The sequence below is a fragment of the Ascidia mentula genome, chromosome 2 (assembly GCF_947561715.1).
Source record: "Ascidia mentula chromosome 2, kaAscMent1.1, whole genome shotgun sequence".
Taxonomy (NCBI): Eukaryota; Metazoa; Chordata; class Ascidiacea; order Phlebobranchia; family Ascidiidae; genus Ascidia; species Ascidia mentula.
In genome coordinates this window covers 4,732,554-4,759,212 of record NC_138567.1, presented here as the reverse complement: position 1 = coordinate 4,759,212, position 26,659 = coordinate 4,732,554, and the positions used below count along the sequence as shown (strand labels likewise).

The 26,659-nt window shown below is 39.2% G+C and overlaps 3 protein-coding genes across 5 annotated transcripts; 2 read left to right on the top strand and 1 right to left on the bottom strand.

The window, feature by feature from the left end:
* Positions 1–1,804: 1,804 nt before the first annotated feature.
* Positions 1,805–9,720, bottom strand: LOC145889008 (integrator complex subunit 13-like). Its single transcript, XM_082979884.1, has 14 exons — positions 9,572–9,720; positions 9,101–9,283; positions 8,593–8,774; positions 8,013–8,093; positions 7,188–7,422; positions 6,679–6,838; positions 5,963–6,052; positions 5,568–5,782; positions 4,993–5,199; positions 4,603–4,736; positions 4,010–4,180; positions 3,427–3,524; positions 3,143–3,317; positions 1,805–2,534 (listed from the first exon to the last, which is right to left on the bottom strand). Exons 1-14 carry the CDS (start codon positions 9,692–9,694, stop codon positions 2,393–2,395), a joined length of 2,196 nt encoding a protein of 731 aa, XP_082836010.1. The 5' UTR covers positions 9,695–9,720; the 3' UTR covers positions 1,805–2,392.
* A 728-nt stretch (positions 9,721–10,448) lies between these two features.
* Positions 10,449–11,480, top strand: LOC145888694 (uncharacterized). Its single transcript, XM_082979508.1, has one exon. The coding sequence runs from the start codon at positions 10,621–10,623 to the stop codon at positions 11,470–11,472; it is 852 nt and encodes a 283-aa protein (XP_082835634.1). The 5' UTR covers positions 10,449–10,620; the 3' UTR covers positions 11,473–11,480.
* A 542-nt stretch (positions 11,481–12,022) lies between these two features.
* LOC145888693 (gephyrin-like) lies at positions 12,023–24,362 on the top strand. 3 transcript variants are annotated; one of them, XM_082979507.1, is made up of 17 exons: positions 12,023–12,292; positions 12,655–12,733; positions 12,999–13,056; positions 13,797–13,984; positions 14,899–14,965; positions 16,171–16,257; positions 17,400–17,603; positions 18,060–18,123; positions 18,503–18,643; positions 19,223–19,315; positions 19,642–19,829; positions 20,309–20,521; positions 20,900–21,068; positions 21,344–21,458; positions 21,647–21,711; positions 21,853–21,956; positions 22,660–24,362. In XM_082979507.1, exons 1-17 carry the CDS (start codon positions 12,178–12,180, stop codon positions 22,888–22,890), a joined length of 2,181 nt encoding a protein of 726 aa, XP_082835633.1. In that variant the 5' UTR covers positions 12,023–12,177; the 3' UTR covers positions 22,891–24,362. The 3 variants fall into 3 exon arrangements, with proteins under 3 accessions (XP_082835633.1, XP_082835631.1, XP_082835632.1); XM_082979505.1 differs by having other exon boundaries at positions 16,171–16,404; XM_082979506.1 differs by having other exon boundaries at positions 12,150–12,292; positions 16,171–16,404; positions 18,506–18,643.
* Positions 24,363–26,659: the final 2,297 nt, after the last annotated feature.

The following is a 26,659-nucleotide window of genomic DNA, read 5'->3' as shown; positions in this document are numbered from 1 at the left end:
AGTTTTCCGAACCTCGGAACGCACGATCGCGCCTGTTATACAACCGCCGATCAGGTAAGCCAGCCCGCAGCCCACGCAGTTGTTCCCCACCGCCGCCGCAGTCTTGCCCAGTGTGACGCAGGGACAGAAGAAGGTTAATATGCACAACTGTGGGTTATCGAAGCAGTTAAACAAGGTGTAGGTGAAAGCCTGAGACATTTTTTCTGCAACTAGTTGTTTGGTTCTAAACAAATCATGTAATATAAATGAAATTGTCAGGAACAAGATGGATCTTGTTATATATTTTAACATAAAAATGTTAGGTGAACAAAATGCATAGTTGCATGGGGGTTTGTTGTTTATTTGAATACTTTGTTGTTTCAAGTTAAGCTTTTAAAATCTGACAACTTTTTAAGTTAAATGCACGTTTATGTTAAAGCGGACTATGAGATTTAGCCTATAGTGCAATCCCATAATGTACTGTGGAGCCTATAATGTCAACAAGAGAAAAGGTTTCAAGTTGTTTATCTTAACTTAACTTTACTCATATCACACTGAGTATTTGCCTGCGGTAAATTGTGCTTATTGTAAATATATCATTCTTCATTAGCTACGTTCGCTGTCAAAGAATTCCTCAAAATTTCACTGGTGCCTTTTACCATGCTGCGCTCAAACTTCCCATAAACCTAATCCGTCTTCAAACAAAGTAGATTCACGTTGTTGAATCTACTAGGCCTGAATCATTGCTAGCCAAAATCTGAAAAATCCCATTCCCCACATTAGTACGTAGAAACCCTCCCCGAACATAAACTGTCAAAAAAATCATTTCTTGTCTCACCACATTTCCTTGTTTAATAGGAAGAACAGGCAGGCATGGAAACGCTCACACGCGCCAACGGTTTTACGGGATGCATTTATTCCTGCATATATTTTTAGAACGTGCAATCACGAATGCTGTCTATTGCGCGGCGCGGTCGTCAATCTAAACTCCATATTTCCCACTAAACCAAAACCAGTATAACCGTTACCTGATTCCCAACGTGTAAAATTACCCGCTGTATGATTGTTGCTCATGAAAAATGCACACTTGTTTAACCTTAAATTGTACTAAATTGTTGCGCAAAACAAATTGCTGCAAATGAAGGCCCATAAGTTTAAAATCACCTAAGATTTTGCCTTAACTCTGTGAATATAAAAAAAGACTTCCAAATCCTTACCACAACCTTTCACGCTAAGAGCTAACAAAGCACTGTCACCGCAAGTACAAAAATACAACTAACTACAACAGAAAGTGCGACCTTCAGTGACCTATCAGCATCGTACAGCACCGCCCAACCTAGACTTCAGGAAACAATCCATAACGCAGAGCTGTGCGTGCGAGCAGTTTTCGGCGTAAGACTGCCGCCTACTGTCAATTCTTCCGTGCGCGGTGATAGCATATGTTGGGTTGTTGTGGCAGAAGCAGCGGACGACATCTTAAGCTTCCCCGATTAAGTAAAACATCCACCGCCGAGAACGGCTTTATGTTTGTTGATAGCAACTTGAATGGATGTTGTATAGGCGTTAGGAGTTAACGCCCACGGATGTCCCAGAATTCTGCAAGCTGCAATGCTCAATACGAGTCGAGAGTTTAACGATTTAGTAGCTTTAACATGGTAACGTGAAGTTGTTTGGCGTCATCACGAAAGATGGTTAACATACATGAAACATGGCTTCATCAAAAGATTTCTGCAACATTAGCAACACATTTGCAGTCCGACACTTGTATATAATGTATGGAAATAGGAACATTATCCTCCACACATATTTAGCTCCATACAGCAATGTACAATTTAACATGTGTAGATATTGACAACACGTCATCAGCCGCATCCGCCTCATATTACGGTTCAAAACCTTTCACGTTTGCTTCGTGGCGATGCAAAACCAAATAACAAATGCTTCAGAGCGGTTGTATTATTGCTATTACCAATATACACCTTCTTTGAGTAACGATTGAAAACGTGGTGAAAGTAGGTCGGAAACAATTTAACGACTTGTGTGTCACAAACAGTTGTGAGAAACTCAATGTTAGTAAATTTATTCACTCATTCAGAAATCTCGCCTATTATGCGAGACACAATGGTTTATGTGTTCCTGTAAATTCAATCGTTAAAGTAGGAATATTTTTTACTTTCAATATAGACGGAACAGCACAGAAACCGAAAGCCAAGAAAAAAGGAAAAATGCGACTCTGTTAGGCTATATGCATATTTTTAAAACGCAATTCAGGCAGCATTTTTTAGAGAAAAACTCACACACTTCTCAGGCACAATAACTTGGAACTCAGCCCTCAGCACTCTACTCAAAGTTAAGTTTTTTCCGTAGTGTTGGGACGCGATCCGGTTTCACGGCCGATTCGATCCGCGGAAGTCTAGGACGCTTGTTGGTACGACTTCTTCTCTTTCTTGATCTTCTGTTTTCCTTGAGGAGTGGATCTTCCGCTCCTCCCAGGCTCCTCCCTGCCTCCGGATTGGGCGCGATGGTGGTGGGAGAAGCGGTGATGACCTCCGTGTCTGGGAGCAACATAGTTTTAGGGCAGGGGTTTCCAAACAGTTTAGGCCCACGACACACTTGGATCCTTTTAGTTCGTTTGCGACCAAACTTTAAGTTAGTTCACTTTACAAAAAGGAAACAACAGATGGGGCCCTTGTAACATTTCGAAAATTTTTTTCGCAGCACACCAGTTTGACCAAGTCTGATTTAGGGAGTGGCTGAATATACTGTGGAGATCACAATACAGGGAGAGTTAGTTCGTGTCTGTGAGATACGATCAGTCTAGATGGACTATGGGCCCAAATACAATTCGAGAAACAAATTTTAAGTGTGGAAATTTATCAAAAAATAAATTTCCAGAGCGCCGCTTTGTGAACCGCGAGCAACGCATACACTCACTCATACGCATAACTTACTTCAAAGAATTTTTTGCTTGAACAGTTGCCTAATATTTGTGTAACTAACACAAATGCCCGAAATGCCAGTAAACGTTTCGGTCTTTCAGAATATTTTTGGTCACGTAAATAAAGCTTTTTTTTTGCGCATTGCAGTAATTTACCCTGTGTACCGATCAAACGTATTGCATGTTTTTACATCGGTGGTATACAAACACAAGAAACAATCTGACCTTTGACCCTGTGACGTAGGTGTCCCGCTGCCCTCCCTGGATGTGTCTCCCTCAATATTCGGGTAAAGTCTCGCACGGTTTCCGTCGCTCGCCAACCTCCCGTAAAACTCCACGTGTCTTTGTGAGTTTTTGTTTTCGATCCGTTGATTCCACAAAGCCAAGAGCGACTGTTTACCTGAAAACGTTGAAACATTTCTAAACAACTCAGCGGTTAAGATTCTCCTGTAATCAGTACACAATGAAAACTCATCAAACAAATACGAAGCACTCTGTCACAATCTTACCTTTCTGTAATTTAACTGTGACGTCACCATCCACTTTCTGTTTCTTGAGGGGGGGAGGAGACTCCGGGGATTCGGAAACTTCAACTTTCGTCTGAGATCTGCAGCCAAATCACGTCGTTTGTAGAAGAAACGTCGGAGAGAAAGACAAAAAACAGAAAAGTATTGCCGGGTGGGACTGGCGGCCTACGGGCGACAGTCAGCAAAGTTTATTTCCATAAAATAAACTGAATTCGTTTAATCGATAGTTTAATCGGGTATGTTGTTGTAGGGCTGAACATCGCACGGACAATGAGGTCGTCCGTTTAACAGAAGACGGGATAAATACCAAGCAAATTTACCCCCCTAGGCCCGCTAAAACATACTCGTATACTTCAAAATTTTAATCAGATCTAGATTCAACACGTTCTGTGAAGAAGCGAGTCATTCTGTTTCTCTACAAGAAAAATGCTGAAACCAAGGTTACATAAAAACGGATACAATCGTTTCACTACTATGGTTCGTGCGCCTTGACCGCCTGCCCGTCCGCCCGCCCTCCCGTCCAATGCAATACCAACGTTCACACGTTCAGTTAACAACAACTCACAGGTTTGTGACATCCAGAGGTTTTCTCACGTCTGACGTCACACCCTTATCCTCACTCCTTCCCACGCATTCGACCAAACAATCGAATATCTCGGAATGACGCGATGACGTGGAACTGTGAGCGCTCAGAAGATTTTCCAATTCCGCCCACATCGCCTTGTATTGCTCGTCTCTGTTGAATAATCCACGCGGGTTTTTACTCTGAGTTCTTATAGTTTGTGTGGGCATTTTGAAAAGTAGTCATGTAAGACTGTAGGAATCAACCCGTAATACTCGGTGTTTTACCGACTTATTTGTCTTTTTTATATGTGGCAATTCAGTAAACTCAAAAAATTGCAGACAACCAGTAGAAGTATAATCTTTTACATTAAAGATTTTGAAGTATTTTTCAGATACAAAGATGTTATTAGGCGAAATTGAAACTTCTGTGTTCAGGACACAAATAGAATTTCCATTGACCCCTTAAAACTGAGTAACGGACCCCAAAAACTAGAAGTTTAAGATTTCCTGTTCTACAACTAAAACTTTCAAAGGGTAAATTAAAAAAAACCTGCCTTCAAGTGCCAGTCACAGTTCTTTGGGCGCAAAACTTACTTTTTGTGATGTTTCGACGAACCCTTGTTTCCGCTGGGGGAGCCAGAGGGCAGTGCTGACCCGGTTCGTTCCATGTCGACCAGATGGTAAATCGCACGCTGACATACACTGACGTCATCCGAGGAAAGTTTTTCCTGTGCGTTGATAGACATTTAATTAAAGGATCAGTTGCATCATGTGACTTTGGTTATAACAAATTTTGTGTACGTTCGCAATACGAAAATGTAATTTTGTTCTATGTAAAAATAAACTATGAGAAATTTGACGTTGAGAAATAAAAACGGTTTCAACTTTCAACATAAAGATCATATCCTGGTAGCTAGTTTAACAATGTTTTAATTTTGACCAAACCAATCTCCCCACACTTTCTTAACACCAGCAAACTCGTACTTTTACTATGATCTCCAATAACCTTTCCAGCGTAGCGCCCATGTTGAACACTATGGTCTTGGAGATGACAAGTGGCAAACACTTCGTGTGACGATCCAACTTCGATACAGCGCCACCGAGTGGTTTGGTGCTTGCATCTCCTTTGTGTTTTTCCCACTTCGCTCCCAGTGGAAGGAGTTGAACTTCTTTCATGACCGAACTGAAGCTCTGGAAAATATGACGTAGGCGTGCCGCGAAAATTAGACTTGGAGTTCAAACTTTAAAAAGATCAATTCTTTGGGTTTGGTTGCTTAACTACTATCGTCATACAGTTATTTAAACAAATGTTCGTGGTGTAATAATGGTATAATATATGGAAAAGCAAGAATCGTTTTATTGATTAGAGTTATTACCAAATATGTGATACATCTATTTTATCAAAATATATCTTCTAAAACGCGGTATTATGGGTTCGCGTGCATTCATTACTCGGCTGTATAGTAATATTTTTTCATCATAACTCTGTTGTAATTTTACCGTCCAACTGGTAGCGTAACCATTAATAGCCAATAAACGGCAACAAAAAATCTTTTTACATTTATCCTGTAATCGGTCACCCTTCCTCCTGCACCATCTGTGATGGACGGCGGGTCCTCGAACGGCACTCTACTGACACCTAGCGCCTGCAGAAATATATCCGAACCTCTACAGGAGATCATGTGAGTCATCTGCTTCGTACCGGATTCGGCGAAACTGGAACCGGCTCCACCGTCCGGTCCCTTCTTCCAGTGTTCGAGTAAAACTGAGCGACCTGGGAATTTTAAATAAGTATGAAGCCAATAGTATGAATTCTGTGAGCTGAATAGAACATAGAAATCTGTGCGAATGTTAGAGTTATAATTTAAAGTAGTATTTTAATTTCTATTTCTTACCAAAAATAAAAGTTGGTTGGCTTGTATACACCTGTTACAACCTTGCCACTATGACCAACCTGTTTGCAGAAAGTTGGTAAGACAGAGTGATGGTCGACTGTTGACATCAACTGGACTGATACGAGCCGCTCCAGTGCAGTGATATAACTCTGTGGTAAGTATGGGGGTTATGGCAATCGTTCGATTTTTTAAATTTAAACTATGATGACATTGTGTAAGCTGCAGACAGATGGCCACTGTTTCGACCTAAAAGGTCTCATCAGTGCAGCTGGTGTGACTATCAGACGACTTTGTATAGTCACCACAAAGTGGAAGTCTTTGCTTGGCCGTTTGGTCAGCAAAGTCGTCTGAAATTCGCACCATCTGTACTGATGAGACCTTTTAGGTCGAAATAGTGGCCATCTGTCTGCAGCTTATTCACAATTCATATTATTGGCTTCACTTTGCTTCTAATAACATTGCACGGCAATATAATAAGTCCAGCTACAAATACCATCAAGCAAACAAAATAACTCAAGCAAGAAGGATGACGTCAATGATATGGAAATACGAAAAATAGGTTCTATGATGAAGTTCATGTCGTGTGCTTTGATTATATGGAGGGACCGCCCTTATACCTAACATTTCTTCTTGGTTATCAATGTCTTGCAAAATACTATATGCATTATTTCTGACAAATGCTCATGGTCATAGGCAAAAGGCGACGACGAACTGGCTTGCTAACTACTACATTACATAGTTAGCACATAACAAACAACACTGCGCTTATTCCTACCGTTGGCGTTGATTTTCGGTGTACACCACTTCAACAACATCGTAGAATTCAGTTCGCCGTCGCTGGATGCTTGGTTTGCATCCGTGGGTAAGATTCCTGGTAATCTCCGATGCAGCAACAAAACGTCGTAGTTAGCTGAAGAATTTGCGTGTTGCTCTTCCTGTGTATGAAGTACTTAATGTTGCGACATTTATAAAGAATTATGTTGGTAGCATATTAACATTCGAACATAGATCATGTTGTGGAAGCAATAGAGCCAATGCAGGCCAATAAAACTATGTATTCCTGTCTATACAAAGAAATCATAAAACGAAAAAGTGTTGTGTTTATTTTATTACGGATTAGTTGATGGCAGTTTAGCATTTTAAGCCCGATTCCAAAGGTCAGGGGCGCAAACAGAGTCAACTATGTGAAAAAAAAACTATTTACGTATTAGTTCATGAATTCTAAATGACAACTATTTAAGATAAATTTCACAAAATTTGTCTGAACAATAAGTTGCGTTATACCTTCATAGGGATTCCAGTTATGCTGGTCACCGAAAGGTCATAGTGATGACGTAGAAGGTTTAACATCCGGTTCGCTATAGCGATTCCATGCCGAGTTGCCTTCACATTGTGTGATTCGGCCAAAACCCGTGGATTTTTCTTCAGTTCTGTGGGGGTTCGCTCGGTGATGTTACAATCCGATCCAAACGGCTTCACGTGGACCAAGACCAAGTTGACGTTTTCCAATGCCAGCAGTCTGTTTGGAATCAAAAGATGCAACGAATAAACGCATGTTCGCCAAACTCGACAAAATATGATCAAGAGGCGGCGGTATTAATCTTCGGGGACGTAATTGGCGAGTTAAACACGTGTTATAGACATAAAATTTAAGTTATTAACATCCGTGGCACTGTTGAACATTACAATGATGGGTGGGTTACCGAGCGACTGTAATTCGTATGCAGAAGTTGCATCCAATTGTGAAAATAAATTTTCTTGGACAAATTGTCAACGTTGGTTTCGGATATTGCAGTAATATGTTTATAACAAAGCTTGCGCCCATATAGGGTGTGCAAGATCTGCTTCCAGAGGATATTAAGTCTTTAGTGTTACTTGTATATAACTACTTCAATACAAACCTTAACGTTGGCAAATGTTGGTATATCCTAATTTGTAAACGTATACGATGCACAAACTCTACAGGACAAGAGGTTCTGCCGTTAGGCGAGAAACGGTCAAGGTCAATACAAGTTTACTCCAATGACCAATTAGCAAGTTGCTTGGCGACATGGCGTAAAAATCAATTTTAATACGAGTAGTGATCAAAGCATGAAATGGGTCGATTACCCGTCTGATTTGGAGGCCAATTCACTGTGCTTTGAAACAGCGTCGGCAACGCAGTCCTCCAACGCCCTTCTGTTTGTATCACTGGAAATAAATTAAGGTAATTAACGGTCGAAACGGAAAGAATGTTGAAGTTAGAAACAGAATGAATTAAAAAATTAGGGGTTGTGTAAGACGTTGATATCTTCTTGAATAGGGCACCCAGGGAGATGACAAATTTAAATGTAAACAAACATTAGTGCATTTGAGTTTGTTATGCATGCTACAACTTATTTTTAAACACTAGAATCTCAAATCTTAGCCAAATAAACTTTGTTCTTTAGCTTTTATACACTCTAAAAACGAAGATGTTTGTTTTAATTTTTGACAATTAGTTTGTTGTGTTAAGTTGCCACTCTTATTATGTTAATTTACGCATTCAAAGAGTTAAAATAACTGAAGGCAAATATCACTCATTTTTAGCAGCCAGTTTGCATTGTGTCCTAGGTCTTAAATATCTACCTGAGATAAATTTATTAAAGTGTAAAATATGTAACTGCTTGCAAATTTCTCAGAAGTTTTTATAACATTTGCAGTAACTCACTTTTTCAGTTGGGTAATACATATTATTCTTCCACTATTTGTAATTCTTTCCCCACTTTCTGCATTCTTTTGTTGACATGGAGCCAATTCGCAAAGTGCCTCGACAGCAGAGACAAGTCCAAGCATCATGCTACAGTCGGACTTCTTCAGTGGAGGACCAACTGATGCCAGGGACCTCATCAGCTGATAATGGGACAGATGAGGCTTTAACACATGTGACCCACCAACTAAACCGTGAGTAAATTCCATATTTCCAACAGTTGTGATTGCAAATGCAATGCCTATGTTACTAGTATTAGTGAATATATGTACACAATGCATGTCTTTGTTGGACTTCAAAACTTCAAAGGAAAGTATGCCCAAATGTTTATTGCACAATAAGTTGATACTGGAAGAAGGACTTGTAAAGCTATGTGTTTGTTCATACAAGTAAATTTATAAGTGCATTAAAATCTTTCATGTCAAAAAGTAGAAAACCAATATCCTAATCAACAGAAGAATTAGGTTACGTGGGCCATGGTTTGTTCCTCTTCTGACCAGGAGTTGAGAAACTTTGAGTTACTATCACTGATGATGAACCTAAGCAGCTTGTCAGCAGGAAATACATCCCAGACAATTCGGCAGTATTCACATAGAGCCTCCATACAGCATGACCACAGTGACTTTGACACTGGTGCGAGAGGAACGACACCCTACAACACATGATGTGATTCAATACCTTTTTGCATTCATGTGTTAACTTTAAGAGAATATAATGAAGCAGTGAAGTTTAAAAAACAGGAAAACTTGAAGCCAGTGCAACTCACTAGATCATGTTGTTGTTTTTAGTGCAAACGTTTAATATTTTTTTTCAAATCAAAATACAAATACACTAACGAATATACCACAAAGTTGCAGGTGATCTCATTTTTAAATGCAAATGAATATTGCCAAGTAATCTTATATATTTTAAAAAAACAGTTGAAAACAAAACAAATTACCTGTGGGCGTGATTTGGTTTGAATATCGTAGTCAACCATCTGCTTGGAAGATTCAATCATAGCTGGCCCATGATCAAGAACAAAAACAGTTTTCTGGTCCACACTTGACACATCGTTCGACATTTTTCTCTTATTTGGACAAATCTCAAAAAAACTGTGTTTAGGGCAACAGGATTGTTAGTTAAAGGTCTATTTTAGTTATCAAAGTGCAGTATGACATAGCTTAACAGTCAAATAATGTTGTTTACTATCGCGATACGCACGTTTGTGTATTTTTAATTGTTATGCAACAAACCGCCTTTCATCAAAATGTTATATAACAGTTGCTTTATTGGTTATGGGGTTTTCCCCTTTTGGCGGAATTTTAACATTCCTCTCATTTATTTATGAATTGCAATATATTCTGTTTGCAAGAAGTAAGTTTAATGACCACAGGAACTGGTTTTTGTAGTTGTTAAAGTTTCTGAAAAAATATGCCAGTCTTTTAATATAAAATACGCCCAAACAAATAACGAAAAAAAATGCATCATCATTTTTCCCGCTCATATGACAGACATTTTTAATTCTGTTCTGAGCAACTGCAGCTCGTTGTCTGAACGAAAGAAGGGCGCTGGGTAGTTTGTGCAAAACACCTATCTGTGTTGATTTGTTCAAAAAAGTAGTTGTTGTCAGTTGGCCTACATGCACAAAATAATACTGCCGACAGCACGTTTGAAATCATCATTTAACTACGGATTACAGTCGTCACTCATTGCAGTAATTATCACAAAAAAACAGTAACACTTAGTTAAACAGGTGAAATGTCGGTGAATAAAAAAATTCCTTTAATTGTGCTGGAAGATCAGATTAATTGAACTGCATGCATTTTTTTAGTGTTTTATGTTTCACTGAATAATTAGATGCTGGGAAAGGCTGGCTTGCATTTTTTCAATAATTCAACATGTTTTAACTAAGTGCAGAGTTGAATATAAATCCATTGAGAAAAGCACAAGTTTTGTTGATGCAAGTTTAAGCATACATTTATACATGTAGTTTTTGCCTCGTGTAAAATGTACTGGACAGTTAAAAATGAAGTACTTACACCTGGAGATGGGCTAAGATGTCCACATTTTCATGCAAGGTGCACTATTTTGGTTTCTGATGTCATCTGCAAGTTTGTAAATGATGTCAAGCTTGAAGAGAAAAACTTTGTGTTTGGTTGTGAAATGGATTTTGAGGTAGAAATTGCTTTGGAGTTTGGAGAAGGCGACATATCAACTGTTATTGATGATTGCCTGCAAAAGATGAAAATAGGAGAAATGCAAAAAGTCTCAGTAGATGTTTTGAAAGAATATGGCTCTCTAATGCCTGGAGACTTTATATCATTTGTATTAAAGCTTGTCTCATTCAAGCAAGAAAGGGTCTTGTATGACCTTCAAGCAGATGAATGCATAGACGTTGCGCAAAGGTTAAAAGACACAGGAACAAGGTTATTTAAAGAGTCCAGAATACACGTTGCTGCATGCTTTTACATTAAAGCTTTGAAGCATCTGATAATATTGTCATCTCTCAATGAACCATTAGAAGAAATTTCCGAAACGTTGATTGTTAATTGTTACAGCAATTTAGCTGCATGCCAACTGAAGCTTAAACAACATGACAATGTTGTTGAAAATTGCTCCAATGCTTTGCAGCATGATAAGCATCACTTGAAATCACTATATCGCAGAGCTACTGCTCGACTTACATTGGGAGAATTTGACAAGGCTGAAAATGATATAGCGATTGGTTTACGTATAGACACCAACAATAAACAATTCCTTTCTCTCAAGGCAAATATACACCGAGAAAGATGTTTGGAAGACCAGGACTTAGCTAAAAAACTCAGTGTCATGTTTAAACCTCATAGTTTTCAAAAATGAATATGGTGTAGTTTTTGAATAAATTAGTTTCACATACATTTCCTAAATTGGGGACATATTGTGGTGCTGGTTGTTTTATTGTTTCCTATCTATGACTGCTTGTCTTTACCTATGTAATGTTAGGTAAATTTAAATTGCTATTTTATCTGTGATCGCTGTTGTTACTGTTTAGGGCAGTGATTCTCAACTATTTTCTTGTTGGTATCCCTTTGATATCTCGTGCATCCTTTTTGGATATTATAGATGCAGTTAAGTGTTTATAACAACCTCATAATTTAGCATGCACATGCTTTTAGAAATGGATCAAGAACCTGTGGTTAAGAGCAAGCCGACGGTGTAAAAATATTTTTATATTCGGGTCATAAATACTTGAGTTTAGTTAAAAAGGTCAATCTCTAAAAAAACATAAAACTAAATATCTGACCAAAGTCCATATCAAGGTAATCCCAATACAACATTCTACATTATGTAACTCAAGTTTCCTTGAACAAGATAAAACTTCCGAGAAAGGACTACTGTCTATTGCCTGGGGCTACATGACGCGTCGTGTTATGCAACTCGATGGTCAGGCCTTTTTCGAGTTTGAACAAATTTGTTCGTTTTTTTTCTTTATTACATAAAATATTTCAGCAATTGTCAAAATTGTGTTTGGATTGTATGGTTATGGGTATCATGCCCTTATCTTTGTAACCGACTGATAGGATTATGAACAACACAGGTTTTTGGTTAAAAACTGCAAAATTGAGCAGAGGTTCCGTGGGAAGAGCTCCTTCTATTGACATGGATGAAGAACCAACAGTTCTGGTTGGTGTTTTAACAGGTGGGCTGTAACAGTTTACGTCATATAAACAAATTGCATAAATATAATAGAAATCTTGCTTGGTTATTTAGCTGGCAAGTTTGTAGTAAGTCACACCATAGCTGCACTGATGAGACCTATTGGGTTGAAACAGTTGCCATGTCTGCAGCTGTCTACAATATTATGTAAAGTTTTCGTAGACTTGATATGCGATGTGTTGTTGCTTACATTGTGACTGTAAATACAGTTTAGCTTCTAGTTTTCACAGTACATTGTCCCCATATTGTAAAACCTAGCAAATGCAAAGAGTTTGGCAAGCTTAGTGGGTGTAGTGTTACTCGCACAATGCTTGAAATGTAATTTTGTGTACAACCTGTTTTAAGTCAGCGACAGATGCTCTAGTGGCGAAAACCAAGACACAAGTGGACCAAGGTTGCAAAATATCATCCAGTCTTTGCCGAGGTATGTGCATATAAAAATATATCAAATCCTATTTTTCACCTATTATTGAATTAAAGATTTATTCTTGCAAGAACATACATGTTAAATATAGTATACATAGATATGTGGGTATAATTTCAGATGTCTTTTTAATGTGTTCATACAAAGATAAAGCGATCATCATAAAATTGTTTTTGTTTGGATAACAATGAACTTTTGCTGTTATGCTGCATGCTGTTATAGTGCTTAGATTGCAATTTAAACAAACAAAACTGGTATTTCCCAGATACAGGGTAGTGATAAAAGTTCAGAAGATTGTCCCAGATGATGAAGCTGTCATACGGGTAAGTTGTGTGTTTTCTGCTATTATTTATGCCATGTTGGTTTACATTGTAATCATTTGGGCTAAAACAGAAAGATAATATTTTTGACTGGATGAACTAAAAATAGTTTAATTTTTTGGTGTAAATTTTGGCATCAATATCGACCCCTCTGTGTTTTGATCAACGTTATTAGATTTTATCGCCGAAAAATTAATAATGCATGTTGTGTGATGGAAGTGTGAAATTGGTGGATACTGATGACACTTTGCACTTGGGTATCTTGTTGCAAACTACTAACACTTGTAGATCCCGGGCCCATAGTTTTGATGTAGCCAGCTTGGAAAGTATTTCATGCATGGAGGGGCTGATGTGATATTTGTTATCAACATCTTTAATGCTGGAGAAATGATTCTGGGAATCATTTCCCATTCTGTTGCAATTTGGCCCTGAAGATTTCCACATTATTATATATATAACAACTGTCCAAGAAACTTTCGTTTCAGGTTAAAATCTTTCAGTCTTCTTTAATTTGACATATATATTTTGCTTCGTTAAAAGCATCATCAGTGTCTATAAAAGCAAATTAAGAATTAGGTGCAAATATCTTTAATGCTTTTTAAAATTAAGTGATATGGGTTTTACCCAAGAAAGCCAATCACAATCCATCGTCTTGTTGATTAGCAGCAGATCGAAATACCAAACTACCAACTAGTTTAAAAGGGAATGTCCCACAACCGTTTCTAAACCTGGTCAATTCTCAGGATACTTTGCGTGATTGGGCGGACAACCTCGGACTCAACCTTATTCTCACAACGGGTGGGACGGGCTTTTCTCCACGTGACGTCACTCCCGAGGCGACCCTAGCGGTGATTCAGAAGAACGCCCCTGCAATGTCCACTGCAATCACCGTCGCGGCGCTGAAAATTACGCCGCACGCCATGTTATCCAGGTACATTATTTCTGTTTTGTTTTCATAAATCAAGGCTGTTGTTTGGGGCATGGTTGCATAGGGCATAGGACAAATCTTAAATGTTTTTTGCCGCTAAATCGTTTTGTTTTTGTTTGATTTGAATAAACACTGGGCCACTTATCTGTTATCTTTTGTACTGCTTGGGCATTATTCCAAAAAGAATTGCAAACAGTTAAAGGGATACTTTCATAATACAAAAGGTGTTGTTGAGCCAGATTGAAATTGCAAGCTATAGAACTGGTTGACAAGATTGGTTATCGTCATTTTACTATTAACATGTTTTGTAACCCTGCTAACATGTCTAAGATTACCTCGGCTCTCTGCAATATATTTCTGTTTGCTCAAAGGTCTGTGTATTTAATGCATACATAGGTAAACCCTAGGTAATTTTTCTGTCCTCAACCACATACATGTGACCTGTTTCAAACGCGCGAAAAATGTTGTTAAGTAAACATTTTTTCCCTCATTTTTCGTTTTTTCGAACCTAGTGGATATCTTCATAATTTACGATGGTTGGTTCCTTACGTAACGTCAAGCACATGAAAGCACATGAATTTTTTATGTAAAAATCTCTCTAAGCTTTCGAGAAAGACTAGAAGTCCTTGTCAACATTATGGTCCTGTTAAAATGACAGGCACATTAATCTTTATACATATTTAATGCGTGTATCAACTTGCAATCTGCAGGTACAGAGGTGCGACCAACAGGCTCTCAAACCATTTCATCAATAATGGTGTTGGTTAAAAAGACTGTCTGTATCAGTTTATTTTGTTGCTTCTAGTAAACTGCGAGTGCACATAAACGCACGAAACATACGGGGCTGGTGCTTAGTTGACAACATGTCGCATGAAAAAATTGCCTTCAAGTAACTTGTGTAACATTTCTATGTTCAGGGCTGTATGCGGGATCAGAGGGAATGTCCTCATCGCCAACCTTCCAGGCAGTGCCAAAGCCGCATCGGTAAGAACCGGTCTTTACCTTAAGAATAGACAAACATAACGTTTTACACAGTAAAGATATGTGGGTATTAATTTCACTTTCATTCCTGTGCAAAAAATATAAATTTACAGTTATGAATTTTGTGTGGAATTTTGTTCGCATGAAAAACTATTTTCATACCTAATTTACCGAAATTCAAAATTCGGATTGGTTTTTCTTCTCTGCTCCTTCTGTGTAATTATGACGCAATCGAGGTTTGCGGAGGGTGTAGCATTATAATTATACCGACCGATTATGCAACACATCAGAATGGGATCCGTACGTGATTGTTTATTGCTCTGAACTATATTTTCGTAGACTGACATACGTCTGTTTGTTGCGTAACAATGCGGGTTGTCGTTCCTAGAACTGTTTGATTGTATGTTTTCGTACACCGCGCCGCCCCATTATTTTCAGTTCTGACAAAGCAAGACCAATAAAGTCCATGCTTTTTTGGTAAACATCATATTTGTGTAATTATCGTAAATACCCCAACGTACATTGAATGATAGAAACGATATTACTTAGTTTCGCAATTTAAAAAATTGAACTGCTTCGTTATCAAATTTGCTTCAAAAACGTGTTAAAAAAGCTCTTTCTTTTAGCCAGATTGAAATTGTCTCTTTTTGGCGAAACCGAGTTGCGTTCTGCATTTAAACGCATATCTCAATAAGTTTGACACGTTTGCAAACGCTTACATTGACCGCGCTCAACTTCCGCCGTAATTTGTCCAATCTCATGATGATACGCATGGAAACATTACTTTTGTCACGTTTATCAGCATTGCGTATTTGTCATGTTAATAACTTGGAATAGCTTTTCAGCAAGGGCGGTGGAGTTTGGCGGAAAACGAGTTAAAGTTATTAATAATTTTGACACAATAACACGTAGAAGCCTTGGCGGCCACGCAAATTTGGTATGGCTATTTATAATCAAATATTTGAAAAAGATACTGCCCTATATTGGTTCAGCGACTTGTTAGCGAAATGTTTAGTGACTCGTTATACCAAAAGTGGCGTAAGCGAGGTTTTGCGTCAATAGCGAGCCCCTGGAAGGTTTTCAGTGGTTTAATATATGGGTTGCCCGCATTCCTCGCGTGTAAGATTCAAATAGTTCCTCCGACCTTTTTTCAACTTCACGAAAAACAGCGTATGTTTCCACATTAACGCTTACCTCTTTGCACGCAGGAATGTCTGAACGTGATCCTCCCAGCTCTCCCGCACGGCATCGGCCTCCTCCGCAACTCACAGCCGTCAAAGAGTCAAGACCACCAGGTCACAACGATTCACGACTGCAGGACGCACCCCTGTTGTGAAGAGGGACCCTGTTTTAAACTTGCACTGCGCAAACCGCTTGGGGGGCGCGCGTTTGTCATCCCGTCCCCAACATCTTCCTACAAACAGCAGCTGAGCCTACAAGATGTATGGCAAAGCAATATCAAATGCATGACAGTTAACACAAACAATCGAACGAGTCCGCGAAATTCCCGTAGTTTTGGCTTAGTTTTAAGATCAAGTCTGGAATTAAAAATTCACGACTGTATTTAAGGAGACATCTAAAAGACATGGGATAATTTTGTGTCGTTATTGCCTGTGCATAATTCATGGGTAAAAAAACAAGATATACTGCTGTGTAGTTTGCAAAGCGACCGAGTAAGTTCCTCTCCAGCGAAGCGTAAAATAATGACAAGTCAAGGTCATTTGGAGCGAACATTTCCACCACTGTCTGCAGCGCGGCGTAAAATCAAGTTACCTCGAAATATTTGCGGTCGAACGGAGTCGGGTCGTTTCACCTTGCCACCGGGTGCACAAACAGAGCTTTTCAAATCGTCATTTAATCTTCTTCTACAAAGTGGTATCGACGTCACTCTGCACTCACACTTTGTTTTCACTATTGCAAAGAGCGTTTACACAAGCCCAATTATAAAGGTTTTCCCATTTTAAAGCGTATTTTGGAGCACGAACAACGAAACCGCAGACTTGTTGACATGCCCTCTTGTGGCACCCTAGACTGACACGTGGCACCACATCACAAGTACACGTGTTTACAATCGCTTCTATTTGGTCAAAGAAAACAACTGTTACAAAAAAATTTGCAAGTTATATTTCGGAAACTTGATAATATTTTTTTTAATTTCACTGAGAAATTTTTTCATCCTGTCATTTTGATCTGGTCTAAAATAAATCAATTTTGCGGTTGATCGTTCTCGGGGGGCGTTTCCAAAACTAAAAACACACATTGATTTTTACACACACAGGTCGATGGTTAGTGATTTGAATTTGCGAACACGTACGAATTTCATACGTTTTCAAATCATGAACCACCGGCCTGTATACTGAAATTTAGGGTTTTCCGCTGTTAAAACAAAATGTGCTCGTGTGCATTCAGCGTTGTTTACATACTCATGTATGCGCAGATGAACGCCAGTCCATCCTTATCGAACGACAGCTTCCGACATCAAATACAAGAGAGAGCGGTAGACAGAAATTCCCTCCTCACAGCTAGCGACCTCAACATGGACGGTGATGGGGGGGCGGATGACGAAGCTTCGCAAACACAGGAACGATCGTGCATGCATCACCATTCGCACGGCGATGACAGCCACCAGCTCCCGCGTCTCGTTAGTACAGTTTTTTCGTTAGTAATGCTTGTGGTTGCTGTGTTGGCACATATTCAGTAGTACTGTATGTGAGTCCAGGGCTTCTCCAACTATATAGGTCGCTACCCCATAAGGAGTCGACAGATGAAGTTTTAGCTTTAAGTCTGGGCAATTCGGTTTTATGTTTTAGTTGTTCACTTTGGGTTGCAGAAAAAATCGCTTTTTAAAGTGATTTTCGAGATCGCATGGAAACTTATCTTTCAAAATTGGGTCGCAGAACAAAAAAGTTTGGGAAACCCTGTGCTCTTGCACTTTACTCATGCGCCTTGCTTTAATTTGCAGCCCGTTTGTATACTTTTATATTGCTTTCGTACTTGAACAACTTCCAGCTACTTTCAAACAATCCCTGCCACGTATAGCCTCAGCAGCGAAGGTAAACCACGCTGCAAAGGTTAACTAAACAAATCGTGTTTTCAGCCTATCAGCTTAATCGGTGCGGCGCCCATGGCTCAAGGGAACCAGTCAGACAGCGCGGTGTCGGGTTAGTAATAATTTTAGCCTAATCACGATATATTTATACTTTTACCCGTGCTATTTTAGCCAACCTACGTCCCCGTATCGTGCAGCTATGAAATTAGAATTCGTATTGGTAATACGCCCAGTAATTGCATAAGAATCTGGCCTTCGGTTCAGCACCGTCTTTTTTCTTTGCGACAACAATTACTGCAATTAGAATGTATTTGGAAGCAACAAACCTCTAATTTATATTACCATAAAACACAAATTTGAGGCTTGTTGCTTCAATGACATAGTTTACCCCTTGACCCTGCTGCTTTACACACCAATAGTTATCTAGTTGTTGCTTTGGTCGCCAACTTTTTGTTTTTAATCCATTTGTTTTACAACTTGGCTTCCAATAGTAGGTATGGGCTCGAGCGGAGTGACCAAGATTGCTCGTCGGCTTCGTAACTCGCCATACCCCATGACCTCAATGGATAAAGCTTTCTCTTTGGTTCTGAATAACTCGGTTCCCTTGCGGGTAGTTTCAAAGTATTATAAAGGTGGGTGGTGGAATACAGTTGGAGAACATAGTTTCTAGTAACGTGTTTAAAACCAACCAAAGCCGCGTAATCATAGCTTGAACATAAACGCTGTCATCACAGTCACGTATTGTATTTATTAAAGGTATTTCGTAAGCTGTGGCTGAAAATGTTTTTTTTTCTTACCATCTTGTTGGTTTTACAATCTTGGTTGGTGAATATTCCTGCTAAATCCTGATGACGCATAAAGTCATTGGAGCGTTAAACCGCTATGGTCTTGTACAGACATGGGCCAAATCCAGCTCTGTGGATCTTTCCGTTTGACTTGCCAGTAGCTGGTTAAAAATAGTGGCACTGTTTGTTCATGCAACATGCAGTGTAGTGTGATTTTGGTGCACAGTTTTTTTTTGCTTATCGTTAGCAACTTTGAAAACGCCCTCAAGTACACACGTGTCCTATTGACTCGCCCGTTGATTATGTGATAACTTTTGGCCTGTAAGTTGAAAAACTTCTCGTCCTGTAACTACCAAGAATTACTTTGTGTATATACTCGCTACCAACTCAATTACAAATAAACAAATGTTTAACTTGATTGTTCAGACGCGTTCGGTCATATTCTTGCTGAGAACGTTCGATCAAAAGGTCCTCTACCCCCCTTCCCTGCTTCTATCATGGACGGGTATGCGGTCATAGGTAAGTTGCCTTTCTATCATGTCCATTACTGAAATGGACACAAAATAGAAAAACCTAACAATCATCCTTGTTTTTGAAATATTGTATTATGTTGAGTCAAATAAGTCGTACATATTATTCCAGCTGCAAACTGTGAAGCAGTTGTTTGGTCATTGTGACGTCTTCCTCGGTTCGTGTCCTGTCCATCGATTTGTGCCAAGTTTGGTAGCCAACGAATTAACGTTGACTGCAAATATGATATTTCACATAACTGAACGTCGTCAAAAATAGTTACCTCACATCTTTCCCAAAAAGGTCTATACATTGTACTGTGCCCAATAACGCAGCTTCGGACACTCCTGGAGATTTGGACGTGGTCGGATCTTCTGTGTGTGACGGTAATAACAACAGCTCTCGGGAAGTTTACCTCTCACCTGGTAAAGTTTATAGAATAGCGACCGGGGCTCCTTTGCCCATTGGTGCCGACGCCATCGTCCCGGTGGAGGACAGCATGTTGCTGGAGGAATCCGACGACGTAGGAATTTATTCTTGTGCTTATTAGAAGTTTAGATGTGTTTGTCGTTAAATTCTAAAATTATATAGTTTTTAGCTGGAAAATTAATTGTTTTGTTGGTGTGACGTCACATAATTTGATATAATATCCAATCAGATCGAGTCGTTTCGGGCAGGTGACATTAACGCTGTTATATCTTTCTTGCTGATAAAATCATTCGACGTTCGGTTTCTGAAATAAAGTTTGAACAAAATCGTCTACTACACCTATCAAGCCTTGAAACTCTTCATTTAAATCCTTGTTGCAAATTATGCATCGTTCCTCAATAATCGTTTCACTCACACGTAACATAACGTTTATATCGTTTTAATAATTTATCAACAAAATCTAATTTCCACGTACATAAACAATAAACGTGATAAAAATATCATGATGGCCACCGATAAAACCATAAGGGATATCGTGCCAGGCGCCCATAACTCGATCCCGTTTTATTCCAGGGCGAAACCGAAGTGCGAGTCCGAATAATGAAAGCGGTTTTGCCTGGACAAGATGTTCGTCCCGTGGGAAGCGACATTAGGACTGGGGAGATTATTGTAAAGGCTGGTTGTAGAATTGGACCCTCGGAAGCTGGTCTACTTGCAGCTACTGGTGTCACATCAGTAAGAGTTCACAACCTCCCTGTCGTTGCTCTATTCTCTACTGGCAACGAGGTGATGATTTGAGTTTATTTAATGCTATTATTCCTGAATATTTTGCATTTTTGTCGGTTATTTCAATGTCTTGTAAGAGAAATAGGTTCAGGTTTTGTTTTCAGAAGGTTTTGAAACAAGACCACTGTGAAACCCAAAGTCAGTTTGACCCAAAGTGTTTTGTTTCTCAGAAATTAATCTAAATTTAGTTATGTGAAGTAATGTGACCCTGGAAGAGTTGTTTCGTGTTTCCACTGTAACACGATGTATCATATAGTAAAAGTAACTAAGTCGTAACCTTTAGTAGCATCTTTGCATGTTGTTAAAAAAAAAAGCAATACTACGATAATTAAGTGCGAAAAAAAAGATGAAATCTCGATTTTTTTTATTTTTGTTCAGCTCGCGGAACCGGATACACAGGTTCTAGGTCCAGGGGAAATCCGGGATTCGAATCGCATCACTTTATCATTCTTCCTCAAACAACAAGGTTACAGTGTGATCGATATGGGGATAATTCCTGACGACCCGGTCAGGTTAAAGGACGCCTTGCGCAATGCCTGCGACCGTGGTAGGTTTTGTGTTGACGTAATAAACGTGCACGCGTTCTTGATTAAAATAAAATTAAACCGCTGACGCGCTTTAGTGATAACACTACCGTTTTTTTTCCTTTTTAGACTAAAAAGTATCCAGGAAAACTAAAAAATTTAGTACTTTTATCCCAACGAAATGTACGTGCATTTTGTTGTTGCCTGAATGCAAAAACTCAAAAAGTATTAACGCATTTTTATAAAACGTAAACCTGTTAATGTAGCAATCGTTATGACATCATCACTCTTTCCTCAGCTGACGTCATCGTCACTTCCGGTGGAGTATCGATGGGAGAAAAGGATTTCATCAAACCACTTCTCACAACGCTTGGTGCAACGATTCAATTTGGACGCGTTTTTATGAAACCGGGGTTAGTATTGATTGAAATTAGTTCTGCAGTTTTATTCTGTACAGCAACGACCTTAATGCTAAAGGGCGTGAGTTCAAACCCCACCACTACACTTATCCGGCGAGCTCTGGATTGTAAATTATTTTGCCGAACAATGCCAGTTTTGAAAGTAGTAACTACTTGAATAATAGAAGTTTATGTTTTACCAGAAAACCGACTACTTTTGCTACACTGGAAACGAACCTGGGAAAAAGACTTTTCTTCGCACTGCCAGGTATAAGGGGGATTTATAAATAAATAATAATTAAATGAAGGTGTTGATTTAGAACTTGAAACACAAAATAGCTTTCATAAAATACTTATGTATGGTGTAGAAAACCCAAAATCAAAATGTCAAAATATGTTTTTTTGTCAGGCAACCCTGTGTCGGCATTGGTGACTTGTAATCTATTCGTTCTGCCTTGTCTCCGTAAGTTGAGTGGTTGGCCAGAACCAAGGCCAACTATTATAAAAGCTAAGGTAAGTTTTACACACCCAAATATACGTTTTCTGCTACATAGAGTTTTGCCGGCGTGGTTTTACCCAGGGCCGACGCAAGCTCATTTTGCACCCAACAAAATTTTGTTGCACAAATCGGTATATGGGTCATGCGTTTTTTTACAAGGTGTTGCGCCCCCTCAAGGTTGTGCGCCCCAGGCGGTTGCCTAGTTCGCCTATAGACGCGCCGGCCTTTCTTATGCTGTTGCTTGTGTGATACGCCCGCAGCACCAGCAAACGTGGCAGCTTCAACGTTGTTTTTTTTATGCTTAGAAACACAAAAGTCATTTATTGATCCGCGGTTATGCCGGCGATTGAGCGACGAAAACTGTTATCACAAATATTTCCAAACATAGTCCAGTTGTACAAAATTTTGAACGTTTCTATCTTTCGGCATGACGTTTAAACTAATATACATTGCTGTTATATCATGTACATACATACATGTGTTGTTGACGCATGAACAGTAATTAAGCTTGTGACGTAACAGAGTCACTTGTAAAGCATTCAACGTTCATTGTTTGTGATTGATTCTATGTTTGAGTGTGTAATGTATGGACGTGTTATACTTGGCATTAAAAGTTGACTTCGCAATTTACCCGCGATAATTAGAAAGTTTATCAACACAAGGCTAAAAAGTCGTAACATTAACGAAAAAAAAACTGACCGCAAGATGTCGCTACAGTTGTCGTTCGACGTCCGCCTCGACCCTCGTCCTGAATATCAACGAGTTCATCTGCGCTGGGAACCAAAAGAAGGAACACCGTGGGCTGACAGCACTGGACGACAGATAAGCAGTCGTCTGTTGAGCATGGTTTCTGCAAATGGGCTTTTAATGTTGCCACCACGCTCGGAGCAATACCAGTCGATCAAGCGTGGCGAAGTGGTTGACGCCATGGTGATCGACCAACTGTGACGAAACACGTGATATTGTGTTCGTTCATTTTTTCTCGTGTCACGCATCGTTGCTTCGTGCGTTTGTTGCCAAAAAGCGTGTTTCTGGTTCACCATGCTTCGTTTTAATCGTGTATGATATTATTTGGTTGGCGAATGCGATGCAGTTATTCCGCAACAATTCGACTTTGCGAAATTCCTGACCAAGAACACAACAAAAGTTTTGAACCTGTTGTTTTTCGGGGAAGAAGGGTTAAAAAAACAGGTTTCGCATTTTGTAGCGAAATTGCTGCATCACTTCATTGAAAATATTACAGCTGCCTTTTTCATGACATATTTATTCGAAGAAACCGCTTTTACCAAGAAGAGAAAAGCCATGTCCGTATATTAAAATAATCACCATTGCATTCTCCCGGCACTGCAGTGTTCGAATAGTTTGGTTATGTTCAAATAATAGCAGCATTTTTAACTTTTTATTTTCTGTTCGATTCAGGTTGTTTGTACGTATGGTTTCATTGATTCTTTCAGTATTATCGTGGTACACGTACAAAGGTAGTTCCATCAAAATATGCGCCCCATGTTTGTCACAAGCTTGTTCCAATAAGCCCAGCCCAGTGTATCTGATTTGCGTAAAGGGAAAATGTTTGTATTAATTTTGTGACGATATTGTCGACTTTAACTACTTACAGTGGATTCGTGTTTGTGAATATTTAAACCGTCTAGTTATTATAAGCTTCGGGGTTTGTACTTTAAAGCCGCACTATTACTGGTCGTGTAGAAGTTAATGTACATGTCACTCTGCTTAGCAAAGGCTCTGTTCACGTTGTAATTAACGATAATGTTCGTATACCTGTCATGATAGTTCCAAATTTTACATACTTTCCATTTTTTTTTCGGCACAAATCAATTCTGTTTTTTTGTGTGCCATCTTCACGCTTCGCCGTTCGCAAGTTTATATGTGGGTGTATTTTGCGTTTTAAACCTTGCTTGCTTGCTTGTCATCGACGCCAAAGAATGGCAAACCTGAATCAAGCTGTTGCAGCGTCACATAATATTTTGCCATTTTCCTACCCAACCTTAGGTTAATGTGCCAATGTGTTGTAAACCTCTAAAAGGGTATGAAAGGCACTTACGAATGATTAGAACAATGTAACTAAAAAAGATCAAAAATTACCTTTTTTCAATCGGGTGCGACCGATAGAGCCATGTTCTTGTAGAACAAATATTCGCTTATTTATTGCACTATCAGTAATACTGACGTATTTTTAAACAACCACTAATCCTGACCACTGGCCCGGAAGTTGATGATAGGGCGTTAGTATTGTTTTGGCGCTTTGCGTAATTGTTATTCCGTTTTAACCGTCAATAGTACATGGGCGATAGAAACTGTACAACTTTGATCGTCTTTCAAACTGTTTAGTTTGTTCTGGTCCGGGTCGTTTCTTTGGTTGTTATGAGCAATAAACATGTTTTGACGAGCAATAAACATGTTTTGACAGGTACCTAGTTGTCTCATTTGATAAAAGTAGTAGTTGCCACTGTATATAGCGAATTCGTCACATACATAATATTGAGCTTTAAAAACATACACATTAAAATTTTGACAGTAGGTTACAAATCATTCAGTTTACGCATAAATAATTAGGTTGTCACCAGCCGAATTCACTATACCACTGCTAAAATCATAACAAGCCAAGGTTTTAGGTAAGTGGTGATAGAAGAGTTTTGCTGCGAACTTGGCACTCTGCAGGATAGTTTAGCATGCACCCGCCATAATCCATCAACACGTTTTGATAAACTAATATCCCGTTGTTAACCTACCCAAATATTGGACTCTCAATTAATAAAATATCCCGTCACCGTTCAACAGCCTTCTTTTATTGCGACCAAGACAAGTATTCACTTCTACAAGGGCAACAACCAATTGGGTATTTTATTGACATGGAAATATTAATATTGTTTTTTGGTAGAGACGCATAATATATACTTTTATTTTAACGTTATTTCATATGTATGAGTTTAATTCAAGCTGGTATAGCTCACCACGACAATAGAACTATACTGTTGAGTAATTTTTTTTTCTGTAAATGAGCCAAAAGTTGGCAACAATATAGATGATGTAGAATATGGGGATATGTATATTCACAAAGAACAATTGGGCTTTTTAAACCATACGAAGTTTCATAAACTTTCACAGCCAAAATAAAATTCAGTTTGGAACTTCGTCCAAGTCTGATGAAATAAAAGATAGGAATGATTCGTAATGTTTCTAATATAGATATTATGAAGCGAAAACATTACATCGATAATCCGGATTACTCGATCTTCGCCCATTCCGGATTAAAGTCCTTCTTTTACATCTCGTAATCCGGGATTTCCTGCTGAGCAGCTCTGCATTCGTACAATGGTGTGCGTTCCACCCACAAGAACTGCTGGCTATCAGATACTTGCTAGACTACATTGTGCTTTCTGTACCTAGTAATCGGCCTGCTCAAGAATAGCCATTATTACTGCGCGTGTGACGTAACAGTCACTTGTTGTCTTATTGGAAGCAAAATGCTGTTCTAGTAGTGCTCGGTATAGTAAGGTTAGACTTGCTGTGGTGCTGTTTTGAATCTGTGTCTTTCGAAGATGTCAAGGCCAAACAAACGACGCCGTCAGGACAGGACGATCGAGGAGAAGTTAAAAATCTTACAATACGTTGATGACAACCCTGATTTAAAACAGAAAAATGTCGCCGTCCGTTTCAACATAAAACCGCAGACTTTAAGCGATCTTATAAGGAATTCAGAGAAAATTCGTTCTCAAAGTTCAGAAAATGGCTATTTAAGCAGCAGCAAACGCATGAGGTTAAACGCGCAGCCGGTAGTGGACAGAGCTCTGTTTATATGGTTCCAAGAACTTCAGTCATGCCGACCAGATCTTCACATTGATGGTTCTATGTTATTACAACAGGCGAACACATTGTTAAGAGTATTGTGGATGGACACATACACAGAGCAGACGATCTCAATGGCATGGATTGATCGTTGGAAAAAACGGCATGGTATTAGTCGTACAACGAAAGCTTGCGAGACTAATAATGCTGATTTTAAAGTCGCCCAAGAGCGGAAAGATGGCAAACTTCATGAAATTCTATCTTCCTACAGACCGAGCGATATTTACAACGTTGTTGTAACAGGACTTTTTTGGCGCCTGCTTCCCGAAAATTCTCTAAGATTCATCCAAAAGCAACATGTTCACAAATCTCGCATTACCGTATTAACAGGTTCGAATATGACAGGTTTGGATAAATTGCCATTGTTGGTCATCGGCAAAATCGAAAATCCTCCAGCATTTAAAAACGTAACTATACCAGTGGAATACTGTGCTAACAAAAAGGCCTGGATGACTTTAACTATATTTGAGAGTTGGTTGAGGGACCTGGACCAGCTCATGAGGGGTAGAAAACGTAAAATTGCCCTGATTATTGATAACTACCTCGCTCTCTCAAAAGTGGAATTGACGAATGTAGAGCTTGTATTCCTGCCACTAAACACCACCAGTCATTCTCAACCGATGGATTGCGGTATTATTAAGAACTTGAAGTTCAATTATAGGCACAGTTTAGCTTTGCGACGACTTGAAGCTGCTGAAGAACACGCGCCTTCTTTTACGTGGAACTTGCTAGACGCAGTCGTTGGTCTGAAATCTGCTTGGAAACGAGTTCAAGTCCAAAATGTGGTTAATGGCTTTAAAAAAGCGGGTTTTACCTTCGACGAGGCAACTTTTTCGTCAGAAAATCAACTTGA